At 34.2% G+C, this 12,570-nt stretch overlaps 1 protein-coding gene across 1 annotated transcript; it reads left to right on the forward strand.

The window, feature by feature from the left end:
- The first annotated feature begins 2,595 nt into the window (after nucleotides 1–2,595).
- Nucleotides 2,596–6,367, forward strand: LOC112038117 (amino acid transporter AVT1I). Its single transcript, XM_024070936.2, is given in 4 exon segments — nucleotides 2,596–2,734; nucleotides 3,884–4,372; nucleotides 4,375–4,490; nucleotides 5,818–6,367. Coding segments are annotated over 4 exon segments (1,236 nt in total). The 5' UTR covers nucleotides 2,596–2,616; the 3' UTR covers nucleotides 6,331–6,367.
- The last annotated feature ends 6,203 nt before the right edge of the window (nucleotides 6,368–12,570 follow it).

A 12,570-nucleotide genomic window follows, 5' to 3' on the forward strand; every position in this document is an offset into this window, starting at 1 on the left:
TCCTATAAAAATTATGCTATCACAAGATAAACCAATAAATTGTTATTGCATTTCCAACTTTGCTTCCCAGAATTATCACAAAAAAGAGAGAAAAAAAATTAGATTTCTAATTAAAAATCATTGGCTTCAATCAACTTCAACCATATACTTGGTAGGATATATAAACTTCAGTTTCTACTATCATTAAAAAAAAAAAAAAAAAAAAAAAAAAAAAAAACCAAAGTTAACTTAATTTATTAAAAAAAGAAAGAAAGAGATATAACAAAGTTCAAGCATGTTTACCCTATTTTTATTATAGGGATAATTACAGAACCCACCTGTGGTATGACCTGTTTTCACTTTGCTCACCTATGGTTCAATCATTTACACTTTGCCCACCTGTGATAACTTCCGTTAGGACTCTATTACCCACATTTCCCTTTGCCGTTAGAAAAACAAATTTAAAAAAAAAACAAACATAACAAAAATAAAAAAGTTAGGGTTTTTGATTGTTGAAGAACTTCTACGAGAATAAATTGGAGGAATACAAATCAAATATAAATAAAAAAATCCAATAGCTTCTAGACTCATCTCCTTCATTTATTTATTATTTTTTCTCCCTCTTCATCTCTATCTCTCTGACTTCTCCCTCTCTTCAAACCCAACCCACTCACGGCATCACCCACAATCCACCATCAACCAAAAACGACGCCGTCATAGTCGGTGGTTGCAGCAAAAATTTCAATTTCAATTTCGGTCCTCTTCGTTGAGTTCGAAGATTGCGTTGTGGGCAAGATGACTTGGCAAGAGGGTGACTGGGAGAGAGATGGGTCGGCGAGAAGGAACAAAGATGGCTGATCGAATAGAGAGCTTGGGTGAGCGTGAGCAACTAGTTGAGGAAGACGAATGAATCAGACCAATGTAGCAACAGTGAACAGAGCAATGGTGGCGGTGAACGGAGTAATGACAAACGAATATTGCAGCAATGCAAGTTCTAGCTTTGGCCATGGGTTCCTTCGTGTTGAGTTTGGCTCCGACTGTGACTTCGATCCACCTCTCTCTCTTTGCTATCTTATTTTCTTTGCTGTGGGTGTAGTGGGTCTGTGTTTGTGTTGCTAGGTGTAGTGGGTCTGGGTTTTGAAGAGGGGTTTGCTTTGGTTTTGGTTTGAGATTTGAGAGAGAACTAAGGTGAAGTCGTGTATGATTTTAGTGAACAACTGAAAGTATCTGAAAGGATTTTTGTGAAATTAAAGTAGAGCACTTTCAAGTGTAGGATTTTTGTAAATGTTTTTTAGGATTTGTGCGAATATGAAAATTTTATTTGGATTGATTGGCTCAAGACTGTTTATACCAGGAGCAAGTGTGTTCTTGAACTCAAGCTACAAAACCCCCTTCTTTGATCTTGTTTGTTTGAGTTTTTTCTGTTTTTTTTATTTTTAGAGGAGAGAAACATAAAATGAAGGTAAAATACATTTTTACCCCTGATTTTAATAGAGGTAGGCAATGGATGGGTAACGGATTGAAGTTCAGGTGGGCAAAGTGTAAATGATTGAACCACGGATAGGCAAAGTGAAAACGGGTCATACCATAGGTGGGTTTACTGTAATTATCCCTTTATTATATTTCCCATCACCTTTCACTCTCCTCTTATCTCTTTCTATTTTAACATACATGCCCCCTGGCTTTTGAATTTTCTCTTTAAACAATATATAAAAATCATTAGTTATGTACCTATCAAACTTTAAAAAAAAAAAAACAGACCAAGCTCTCCCCATCCTAAAAGAGTGCACAATTTCTTTGACTGTAATAAAAGCAAGCAAAGTATCCTTTTTAAGTAAATCTTTTACTTAATTGCAAGTAAATATGTATATATAGAGTCTGTTTAGGATCCGCTTATTTTGCTGAAAGTATTGTAAATAAAGATAAAAATTAGTTGAAATAGTATAATAAGACCAATGAATAGTATCAAAAAATGTAGTGGGACTCATAAATAGTAGCAAAAATAAATTGAATAGTAAAATAAATTGGCAAAAATAAATTTTGCCAAACACACACATAATATGTGTTTCAATAGTTCAACAAGTAAAATATTTTTGTCTTTAAATAAAAAAGTATGGGTATTGACTTTTGGCTACACCACATTATAAAGAAATCCATTCATATTTTGTTTTGATGATGACAAAGAGTAATTATCACACTCTCATTCAAATCTTATTGTATTCGTATCTATAAGAATAAAAGTATAGAAAAAGCATGAGTAGTATTACAAAGAAGCACGTCTCCTCTCCTTGGAAGAGGACCTAAAGTTGAAGAAATCGCCATAGAAGGAAAGGTTTGAGTTACTGTGACATACTGACATGTTGAGTGCGTTTCCTTTTTTTAGTGATTTCTTTCTGTCACCAATTACGGGTTGCACCATAGTATTGCTTGCTATTGTTGAAATTGAATGCCTATCTACTCATTTTCACTATCAACTTTTTTTTTTTTGGCTAAGAATTTTCACTATCACCTTTCAGGAACCAATTGTGTAAGTCAATTATTGTTTCAATTATTAAATAAAAAGGGCAAATTATCCCAAAAGCTTTATCGGTTTCTCTCTTTAAATGAACCAACACTTTGTATAGTGGGCAAAAAAAGATGGAACACCTAAAAGCAGAGGGAGTGGAGAGCCAAAACCAGCTCCCACAGTTGGAGCAACCAGGCAAAGGCACCACCTTTCTCAAAACTTGCTTCAATGGGGTCAATACCTTATCAGGTCTCTCTCTCTCTCTCTCTCTCTCTCTCTCTCTTATGGTGTGTTTGTTTGGAAGTGAAATATGGTGGATGGAAACTTTAGAGAGAAAATAGGAAGAAAAACTTTTTTGGTAGGTGTTTTGTTAGAGGGAGGGGAGGGAAAAAAAATTGGTAAGGCTCAGGTGTTTTCTCTCCAGGCCCACCAAAATATTCTATCTCCAAAATGGAGAGAAAATTGAGAGGGAAGAATTTGATAGATAAATGACAAAAATGCCCAAGTGCAAGGCTTGTCCAATCCGTTGCCTTTTATTTTTGGGAGCAAGCTTCGTTTTCTTTTTTTTTTTTTTTTTTTTTTTTTTTTTTTATTTTTTTTTTTTGATTTCCTAGGCAAGCTTCGTTGCTCTTCTTTTTTCTTTTTTTTCTCTTTTGCTTTCTTTTGTAATTTTTTGTTTTTGTTTTTTCTTTAGACGTGATTTTTTTTTTTAGATATGATTTTTATTTCCTAATAAATTTGGGTGATTGCTTTTTTTGTCATTTTTGTTTTGTTTTAATAGGGCATCATTTTTTAATAAGGGTATAAGAGTAAATTTATACAAACACATTTTTTCCATTCCTTCACTTCTCCACTCCTAACCAAATAGAAATGAGAGAAATTAAAATTTTTTCTATCCCCTCACTTTTCCACTCTCCCACCATTTTCTATCCTCCAATTTTTCCACTCCTCCAACCAAACGGACTTTTAGAGAGTATGCTTTTTATATCGAGTAATGCTAGGAAATCAACATTTTTCACAATTTTTTTTTTTTAATAATGGTTGACGTAGTCTATTGTGATTGGAGTAATATTACCTTTCACTTAGTTTACCACTTAGAGTACTTTTATCATGCACCAATCACAATAGAGAATGTCAACAGTTGCAAAAAATGTTGTCTTTAGACATACCGTTTTGTGTCATAGGGCTTCTTAGAAACAAAGTAAACATGATTCTTCCTGTGAATCACTGCTTGACTGCTTATGGCTGCATGGTTTATTCTAGATCATGAATTTATGTATTCAGATGTCATTACTGACTATTGATGCACGTATTGAATCTATTTAGCATAATTTGTGCATGCAAATGTTTGTCACCACAAACATGGTGATATTTAGCATGAATATCTATCTATTCTAGGTGTGGGGATACTATCAATTCCATATGCACTTTCACAAGGAGGGTGGCTGACCTTGCTATTTCTATTCCTAGTAGCAATTCTCTGCTGGTACACAGGATTACTCCTACAACGATGTATGGATGCAAACCCTACCATCAAAAATTATCCTGATATAGCTGAGGTAGCCTTTGGATGCAAAGGAAGAGCCATTGTATCCATGTTCCTGTATCTTGAGCTGTACTTAGTTGCAGTTACGTTTCTGATATTAGAAGGTGACAATTTAGACAAGTTGTTTCCAGACATGGGGTTTAAAATTGCAGGCCTAAAGGTTCGAGGGAAACAAGGCTTTGTTCTGCTCACTGCCCTTATAATTCTGCCAACTACATGGTTGAGGAGTTTTAGTATCTTGTCCTATTTTTCTGCTGGAGGGGTCATGGCTTCTGTTATTGTGGTTGGTTGTGTTTTCTGGGCTGGTGCAGTTGATGGTGTGGGGTTCCATGAAGTGGCAAGCCTTTGAATGTGGGTGGCTTGCCTACTACTATAAGCTTGTTCACCTTCTGTTATTGTGGTCATGCAGTTTTCCCAACACTCTGCAATTCCATGAAAGATAGAAGCCAGTTCTCTAAGGCAAGAAATAGTACTCCACTACCCTACTTAGCAAATAGCAAGAAAGATTGAGAAATAGAACCATCTGATTTAGTGTGTGTTTGGCCAGAATTATTTTTGCCAACTTATTTTACTATTCAACTTATTTTTACTATTATTTATGGGCCCTACTACACTTTTTGGGACTTTATAGGTCTCACTATACTATTTCAACTAACTTTTACTTTTATTTATAGTACTTTCAACAAAAAATTTTCAATTTCAGCAAAATAAGTAGATTCCAAACAGACCCTTAATTTGTTTTCTCAAAGTTATAGATCAAAATTAAAAATAATTAAAATAATTGATAGATTATATATATATATATATATATAATTTGATAGTTACAACATTGGAAAGGAGAGATTTAAACATAAGACATTTCTATTGGAAATACTAAAAGGTATTCATTTAATAATCTTACACTAATCAATAATTTTTTTATTAAATTTGTATTTTGAAAAATCAACTAGTTGGAGTACATTTTTCCTTTTATAACCTCCACGAGCAATTGTTATCTCATATAAAACGTTTAAATTTCATGTTTTTTCTTTTCTTTTTAAAAAATTATACATAAAACATGAATTTATAGATTATATGGTAAATACTAAATAGCATGATGGCATCCAATTAATATGAAATTTGATGTGCATGTTAAGGAGAATGCGAACTTAAGATCTATTGAAATATTTGAAATTATTAATTTAATAAAAAGACATTAAGTGGTGCAAATAGAAACACAGACTTATATCAAGTGTTACAATAGTTTTTAACTTTTTAAAAAATAAATAGTTTACAAATCCAAACTTTGGATTACATATTTTCATTGTTGTTGATATCCATACCAAGTTTCATGTTAATTGAATATTATTTACTATCTAATCTATAAATTCATGTTTTGTGTATAATTTTAAAATAAAATAAAATAATAAAACTTGAAATTTAAACATTTTAAGATGAGAGAGTTATTGATCTTCATCTTAATCTTTTGCAAGCATGGAAGATAAAAAGAGATAATGGATTCATCAAAATACTCTTTTAATAATGTTCTTGTATATATAAACCAAAACAATATCAAAAGAAGAGGGGAGGGAAAAAAAAGAAAAAAAAAAAGAAACAAACAAACAAGCAAAAGTCATTGTACCTCAGTCAGCTACTGAAAGGAAAATTCATTGAATATTCAGCAAAAAAAAAAAAAAAAAGTACAATCATTGATTCCACTACAGGCTCTTTTAACGTTAAAATAAATAGGTTGAAGATTGTAAAGCATTAACAGGTTCTTTTTCCCTACTTTTGTCTCTTATTGCAGGTTTTGCTGGTCTGTTTTGTCACTAGCACCATCAACTATGGATCAATGGCCATCCTAGGCTACATGATGTATGGAGAAAATTTGAACTCTCAAGTGACATTAAATCTTCCAGTTAGAGAAATTAATACAAAAATAGCAATTTACACTACGCTAGTGAATCCCCTTGCTAAGTATGCAGTTATAATAACTCCTATTGCTGATGCTATTGAATACAAATTTCCTTCTGGAAGCAGTCGATTAATTAGTGTGCTCATCAGAACAGCAATTGTGATCAGCACAGCAGTTGTGGCATTGACAGTACCATTTTTTGGCTACGTTATGGCATTTGTGGGTGCTTTTTTGAGTGTCACAGCCTCAATGTTGTTACCATGCCTATGTTACCTAAAGATTAACAAAACTGCCCGAAGTTTTGGGTTAGAGTTAATAATAATAGTGGGGATCTTAGTTATAGGTTCTTTTGTTGGTGTAGTGGGTACCTATACTTCTCTGAAACAAATTGTAAACCATCTCTGACGTTCAAGATGGAAACTTGAACTTGTGATTAATAAGATTAACTAATACGTTTGATTCTTACCAGATGAAAATACGAGTTCTACCCAGTAAGCATATAAGTCGGCTCACAGAAGAATAAAAAAGACATGAAACACAAATTCAATTTTCTGTTGGTGAAATAAGCAGCAAAAGTAATTGACAATTTAATATTTGCATTTTTAGACCAAAAGAAATAATCAAAGCTATAATATTCTCCCCCACTAAGATACAAATTTCTTACTAACCACTGATGACGTTATCCCAAATGACTTGCACAGATGATGGTGATTCGGAGTATTTTTCACTTTGCATCATGAAAATTTAGCAATTAAATCTCTCTTCAAAGCTTAAAATGGGATAAAATTCTATAACAGGTAAAAAGAACCCTCTCAAGGTGCATGTTAAACTAATTGTCAGTACCGAATGAGCACTCCACTGGACTCAAGAAATCACCATTAAAACTAGGAAACTTGGCCTAAAGAATCAGCCAAATTCAAGCTTTTCTGGCACTCCATACCATACAAGTCTACGTTCATGTCATATCTGCATTCAAGTTGCTGTGTAGTATAATACACAGTCAGGTGTAGCTGTGGCTAGGCTTAGACAGATAAAAGTTTCTGCTGGGATCAGTACCAGGTTAAGCATAAAGTAGAAGAAATTCTGTCAAAGACTACACTAGCCATTATCAGACCTGCTACATGGTTTTGATTTAATTTTAATTGGCTGCATTCAATACCCTAGAATCAAAGCTCGAACCTAGCCAATCACCACCTCAAAATGAAATAGTACGATATTATAAACAGTATCAGTTACACAGCTATGCATCACAAATTGCACGGTGTTCTTCTGCATGTAAATCAGAATTTCAAACAAATTGCAAAACAAGTTCTATACATACAGATATTATAAAAAATGATCTCTAGTCGGTCAAATTATGTGGATGTCAAATGCCATTCAGGATAAAATTTGTTGGTAAGGGAAACAATAAATCAGAAAGCTCAAATTGAAATTTATGGTATTTTTCATTCACATTGTTCAGGGCAGAGATGTCTTCCTGCAAAATGGATGCTAGATAGAATAGCAAACATGTCTTGTACATATTTATGTTGGACTGTAATTTTCTCTTTGGATACAATATAGAATGAAAACTATTGAGCATTGACTTATATAAATGGCAAAAAGTGGATTGTTAATAGATTTGACGTACATGCCTAAAGTAACTCCCCCACTAAGATACAAATTTCTTACTAACCACTGATGATGTTATCCCAAATGACTTGCACAGATGATGGTGATTCGGAGTATTTTTCACTTTGCATCATGAAAATTTAGCAATTAAATCTCTCTTCAAAGCTTAAAATGGGATAAAATTCTATAACAGGTAAAAAGAACCCTCTAAAGGTGCATGTTAAACTAATTGTCAGTACCAAATGAGCACTCCACTGGACTCAAGAAATCACCATTAAAACTAGGAAACTTGGCCTAAAGAATCAGCCAAATTCAAGCTCTTCTGGCACTCCATACCATACAAGTCTACGTTCATGTCATATCTGCATTCAAGTTGCTGTGTAGTATAATACACGGTCATGTGTAGTTGTGGCTAGGCTTAGACAGATAAAAGTTCCTGCTGGGATCAGTACCAGGTTAAGCATAAAGTAGAAAAAATTCTGTCAAAGACTACACTAGCCATTATCAGACCTGCTCCATGGTTTTGATTTAATTTTAATTGGCTGCATTCAATACCCTAGAATCAAAGCTCGAACCCAGCCAATTACCACCTCAAAATGAAATAGTAGGAAAACAATTGAAATCAGTTCTTTTTTTAGTAAACTATGTGCAAATATCCCATCTGTACAAGGAAAAAAAAGGCACAAAAAATATGTTATCTTTTAAAAGTATCAAAGAATATCCCTACCATATCTTTGTTAAAAACTGCTAATTAGTAAACAGCCGATGGAAGCCGTACATAGCCACTTGGCTTCCCCTATCTCAGCTTGAGTCTGGAACACAAAATAACGGCTTCTGATTTTAAACATTATCAGTTACACAGCTATGCATCACAAATTGCATGGTGTTCTTCTGCATGTAAATCAGAATTTCAAACAAATTGCAAAACAAGTTCTATACATACAGATATTATAAAAAATGATCTCTGGTCGGTCAAATTATGTGGATGTCAAATGCCATTCAGGATAAAATTTGTTGTTAAGGGAAACAATAAATCAGAAAGCTCAAATTGAAATTTATGGTATTTTTCATTCACATTGTTCAGGGCAGAGATGTCTTCCTGCAAAATGGATACTAGATAGAATAGCAAACATGTCTTTTACATATTTATGTTGGACTGTAATTTTCTCTTTGGATACAATATAGAATGAAAACTATTGAGCATTGACTTATATAAATGGCAAAAAGTGGATTGTTAATAGATTTGACGTACATGCCTAAAGTAAACAGCTCTTGATAGCCAACAGATCTATGGCACACAGCTTATTTAACAATAATGAACATTGTATAAGTTAAATATTAGTGACAAATGACAACACATATCCTGGTTTATTGTTAAATTGTGTAAGCTGAAATTCTAAATTTCTCATTTTACTTATGGAGTATTCAACATTCATTTTGAACTGATAGATGCTCGACAATCATTGCAAATTTCTGTTGTAGTAGCAGTATTAGTGAAGTGCAGATTGAGTGGGTTACCAATATTGTGGTGGAAATGAAAATTTTGAGGGTGGTTGTGTAGTCACATATTGCATGGGGCCACTACTCCAAGGTAGAGCACTAGTTCAATGGTGACAACTGTGGATAATTTGAAATTTCTCACCTTTTGCAAAGAAGGGGAAAAAAATTCTTAGCATTTGATATCCATAGAAGAAAAAAATTGATGTATACCTTTATTTCTATCTGGTACTCCTTATTGCTGAGTTACATCATGTTGAATCCCCATACGTACTACACGTTTTAGTTGACTTAATTGGATTCTTCTTTGCTCACGTACTTTTCTTCTCAGTTTCCCACATGTTAGAATAATGTGGCCCAACATAATATATATAATGCCTCTATTATTAATAAATAAATATTCAGTCTCTTGTGAAATTATGCAATATTTTTATGATGTAAGATATTGATATATTGAAAAAGGTCTACTTGATTTAGTAGACTAAGATTATGAATTCATTCATTGTAGTCCTTGACTTGACCATATCCATCATGATGTAGCCTATTCTGATAGGTACATTGTTGGACCATGATGGAAAGGAGGTGCAAGTTAAAATTTCTCAGACTATGGAAGACAATAAGGGCTAGTCTTTCGATGGTTAGTGCATAATAATCTCGGAAGTCCTTCCATAATGAGATTCATGCACGTTGAGTGTTGGCTTTAATAAATCTATCGTGTCAATACCAGTAACTTGAACTCCTATTAAAGGTGTTGTCATTATAGTAGTTCTGGATATGAACGATAGATGAATCCATGTATTAGCATGGAGTTACAAAAGTAATAACANGGACAGGCTTTATCATTTAGTACACAATTATTGAAGTCTTTATGCATATTCTTTAATGCCATTTTTTCATCAATTTGTTGTGATCTTTGTTGATATTCAGGCATACAGCAATATTCCCTCAATGGCATTGCTAAAATGGGAAAGAGTAAACTTGTTCCCCCATTGTGCATCTGGCCCCATGGTTGGTTGACCATATGTTGTCCCTGCATTTTTGTTGCACCGAGGTAGGTTTCTGTCATTTCATTATTCCATGCAAATGTTCCTAGCAGCTCTTGCTGGCATGCAACTAGATTTTGCTCCCTTGGCATCATTGACATGTATGACAGGCAATGTGGATCTACTAGACCAGTCAGTCCAACCTGGGTTTTCTTCAAGGCATGCATTTTTTCCCGCACTGAAGAATCTATATGTTCTGCCTCAAGTGTCCCCTTCGTTTGCTAATTTTTAATGCTCTAAGATGCCGTGCAAGACGTTGTTGGTCCTTAAGTTGTCCAAGGTCACTACCAACTCCCACAAACCTGTGACTTCTACACGCTAGTGTTATGTTATTTATTTCTTTTTGAAGTCCAATTATATATGACTTTTTACTAGTGTTTTGCATCTTCTGACACCATCTTCTATCTGCCACAGATCATAAATGCCAAATAAAATACAGTGTCAGCAACTATAGTCTATGAAAAGCAGATTCTCCAATCACTAGCAGAACAAAGAGTACAAAAAACATTGGTAGGTACAAGACATAGAGCACCAATTATCCATGTGAACTTTGCAAAATATAGCATATACACTTAATGTGATTAGATTGAGGGCAAGCCAACCAGGTTTTGAGGATTCCCCAAACTCACATGGAAGTTACTAATTACACTAACACATACCAGCAACTAAATCCAAGAAAACAAAAGCCAAAAGGATAATGCAGAATCTACAGCATCTGAGAACATAAAAATGTCACATTGCAAAAAATAAAATAACACATCACCCTTTTGATAGGGGTCACCTGTTTGACCTTGTACAGCAGGAACTCTTCCTAGATTCTGCTCACCTGGTTCTGGTCACATCACCCTTTTGATAGGGGTCCATCATTTTGTGTTATATATTTCTGATCTGAAAACATGACAGTTTGAACATTATTGTAAAAACAAGCATGTTATAGAAGACTGTTACAAGCAAATTAAATGGGCACAATATCACAGACCAGTAGAAGTTGCATTGCTAAGATTTTCTTTTGACTTTTGAGCATTTGGATCAGTACATAATCCTGATTAAATCACAATGAACATGACATTAGCTAATATTCAGCACTTTAATTCAATAAAACAAACTATTAATTCTCACAGCCTCAACCTTCACTATTTTCATCATTTCTGTGTTCCTCATGGAAGCAAACTTCAGATTCTGACAGTAATTCAGCTGACCGTGCAAGTATCAAAAGATGATCAAAGCCCCCATCATGGTCCTTTCCCTTACTTACTTGCCCTTCACCTAATTGCCTATCCCCATTTTGGTGACATTTCTTATGCTCCCCCATCCTATCTAACAGTGGTTTGGGCATAGATGGCTCAAGCTCTTCATTGTACTGAACACGTTTTGCCCGTATAGCAGCACGCCTTTGACGTGCAGCAGCGTGCCATTGTTTCTTCAGTAATTCCCACTGCACATCACATGCCTGTTGCCAAACAGTTTCACTGGTCATTCCAATGTGTTCATCAAGAAATTTCAAACCATTTTGGTAGGAAGCGTTCTATATCTATTCACTATGTTTAGTGGTCATCTTCAATTTGATTTTAGCAAAGAAAATAAAAAGTTGTGTCTCTAGTAAGCAATCCTTCACCTTTTGTTTATTAAGCAAAGAGAAGAAAGATAATCAGAATTTACTAAGAACACAGCAAATTATTTTTGAAATGAGCCGTCATCCCCATTGAACAAACATATGCCTCACCACCATTTTGTGAAACATTACACAAATGAAGCATAAATCACATTCACAGAAAACGGGCCAGACACTTAAAAAAAAAAAAAAATAGTACTCCACTATTACTTCGCAAATTACCGGTTATTGGTTTTTTTTTTTTTTTTTTTTTTTTTTTTAGACTTTCCACATCTCTATCAAGATTCAAGCAATTCCAGAACCTATTGTGCTATCAATGGGAGTATGAGAGCACCCATTGAAAATAAGACTACTAACATATAGAGTGACTGAGTGAGCCTTGTGTGGCATGGTAAAATAGTAGACTGGTGATTTTTTATTATTATTATTTGATAATTAATTATATTTCTTTTTAAAAAAAAAAATCAAAGAAAGGTGCTACCCGAGTACACAGATGTATACCACAGGAAACCAGACTAGTTGTTTATTGTCGAACGTATAAGGCCCTAGTCGGTGTCCTTTCCCTTACTCACTTGCCCTTCATCCAATGGCCTATTCCCATTTTGGTGAAATTTCTTCTGCTCCCTGCCCCTATTTAACCGAATATTGCACAGGGACTGCTCATGATCTTCATTGTACTGAACACGTTTTGCCCGTATAGCAGCACGCCTTTGACGTGCGGCAGCATGCCATTGTTTCTTTAATAAGTCCCACTGCACATCATGAGCCTGTTGCCAAGCAGTTTAACTGGTCATTCCAATGTGTTCATAAAAATAAAATAAAAAATTCAACCCATTTTGTTGGGAAACACTGTCAATCTCTTCACTATTTTTAATGTTCATC

Source organism: Quercus suber, unplaced genomic scaffold, assembly GCF_002906115.3.
Source record: "Quercus suber isolate HL8 unplaced genomic scaffold, Cork oak 2.0 scaffold_309, whole genome shotgun sequence".
In the NCBI taxonomy this organism is placed as follows: domain Eukaryota; kingdom Viridiplantae; phylum Streptophyta; class Magnoliopsida; order Fagales; family Fagaceae; genus Quercus; species Quercus suber.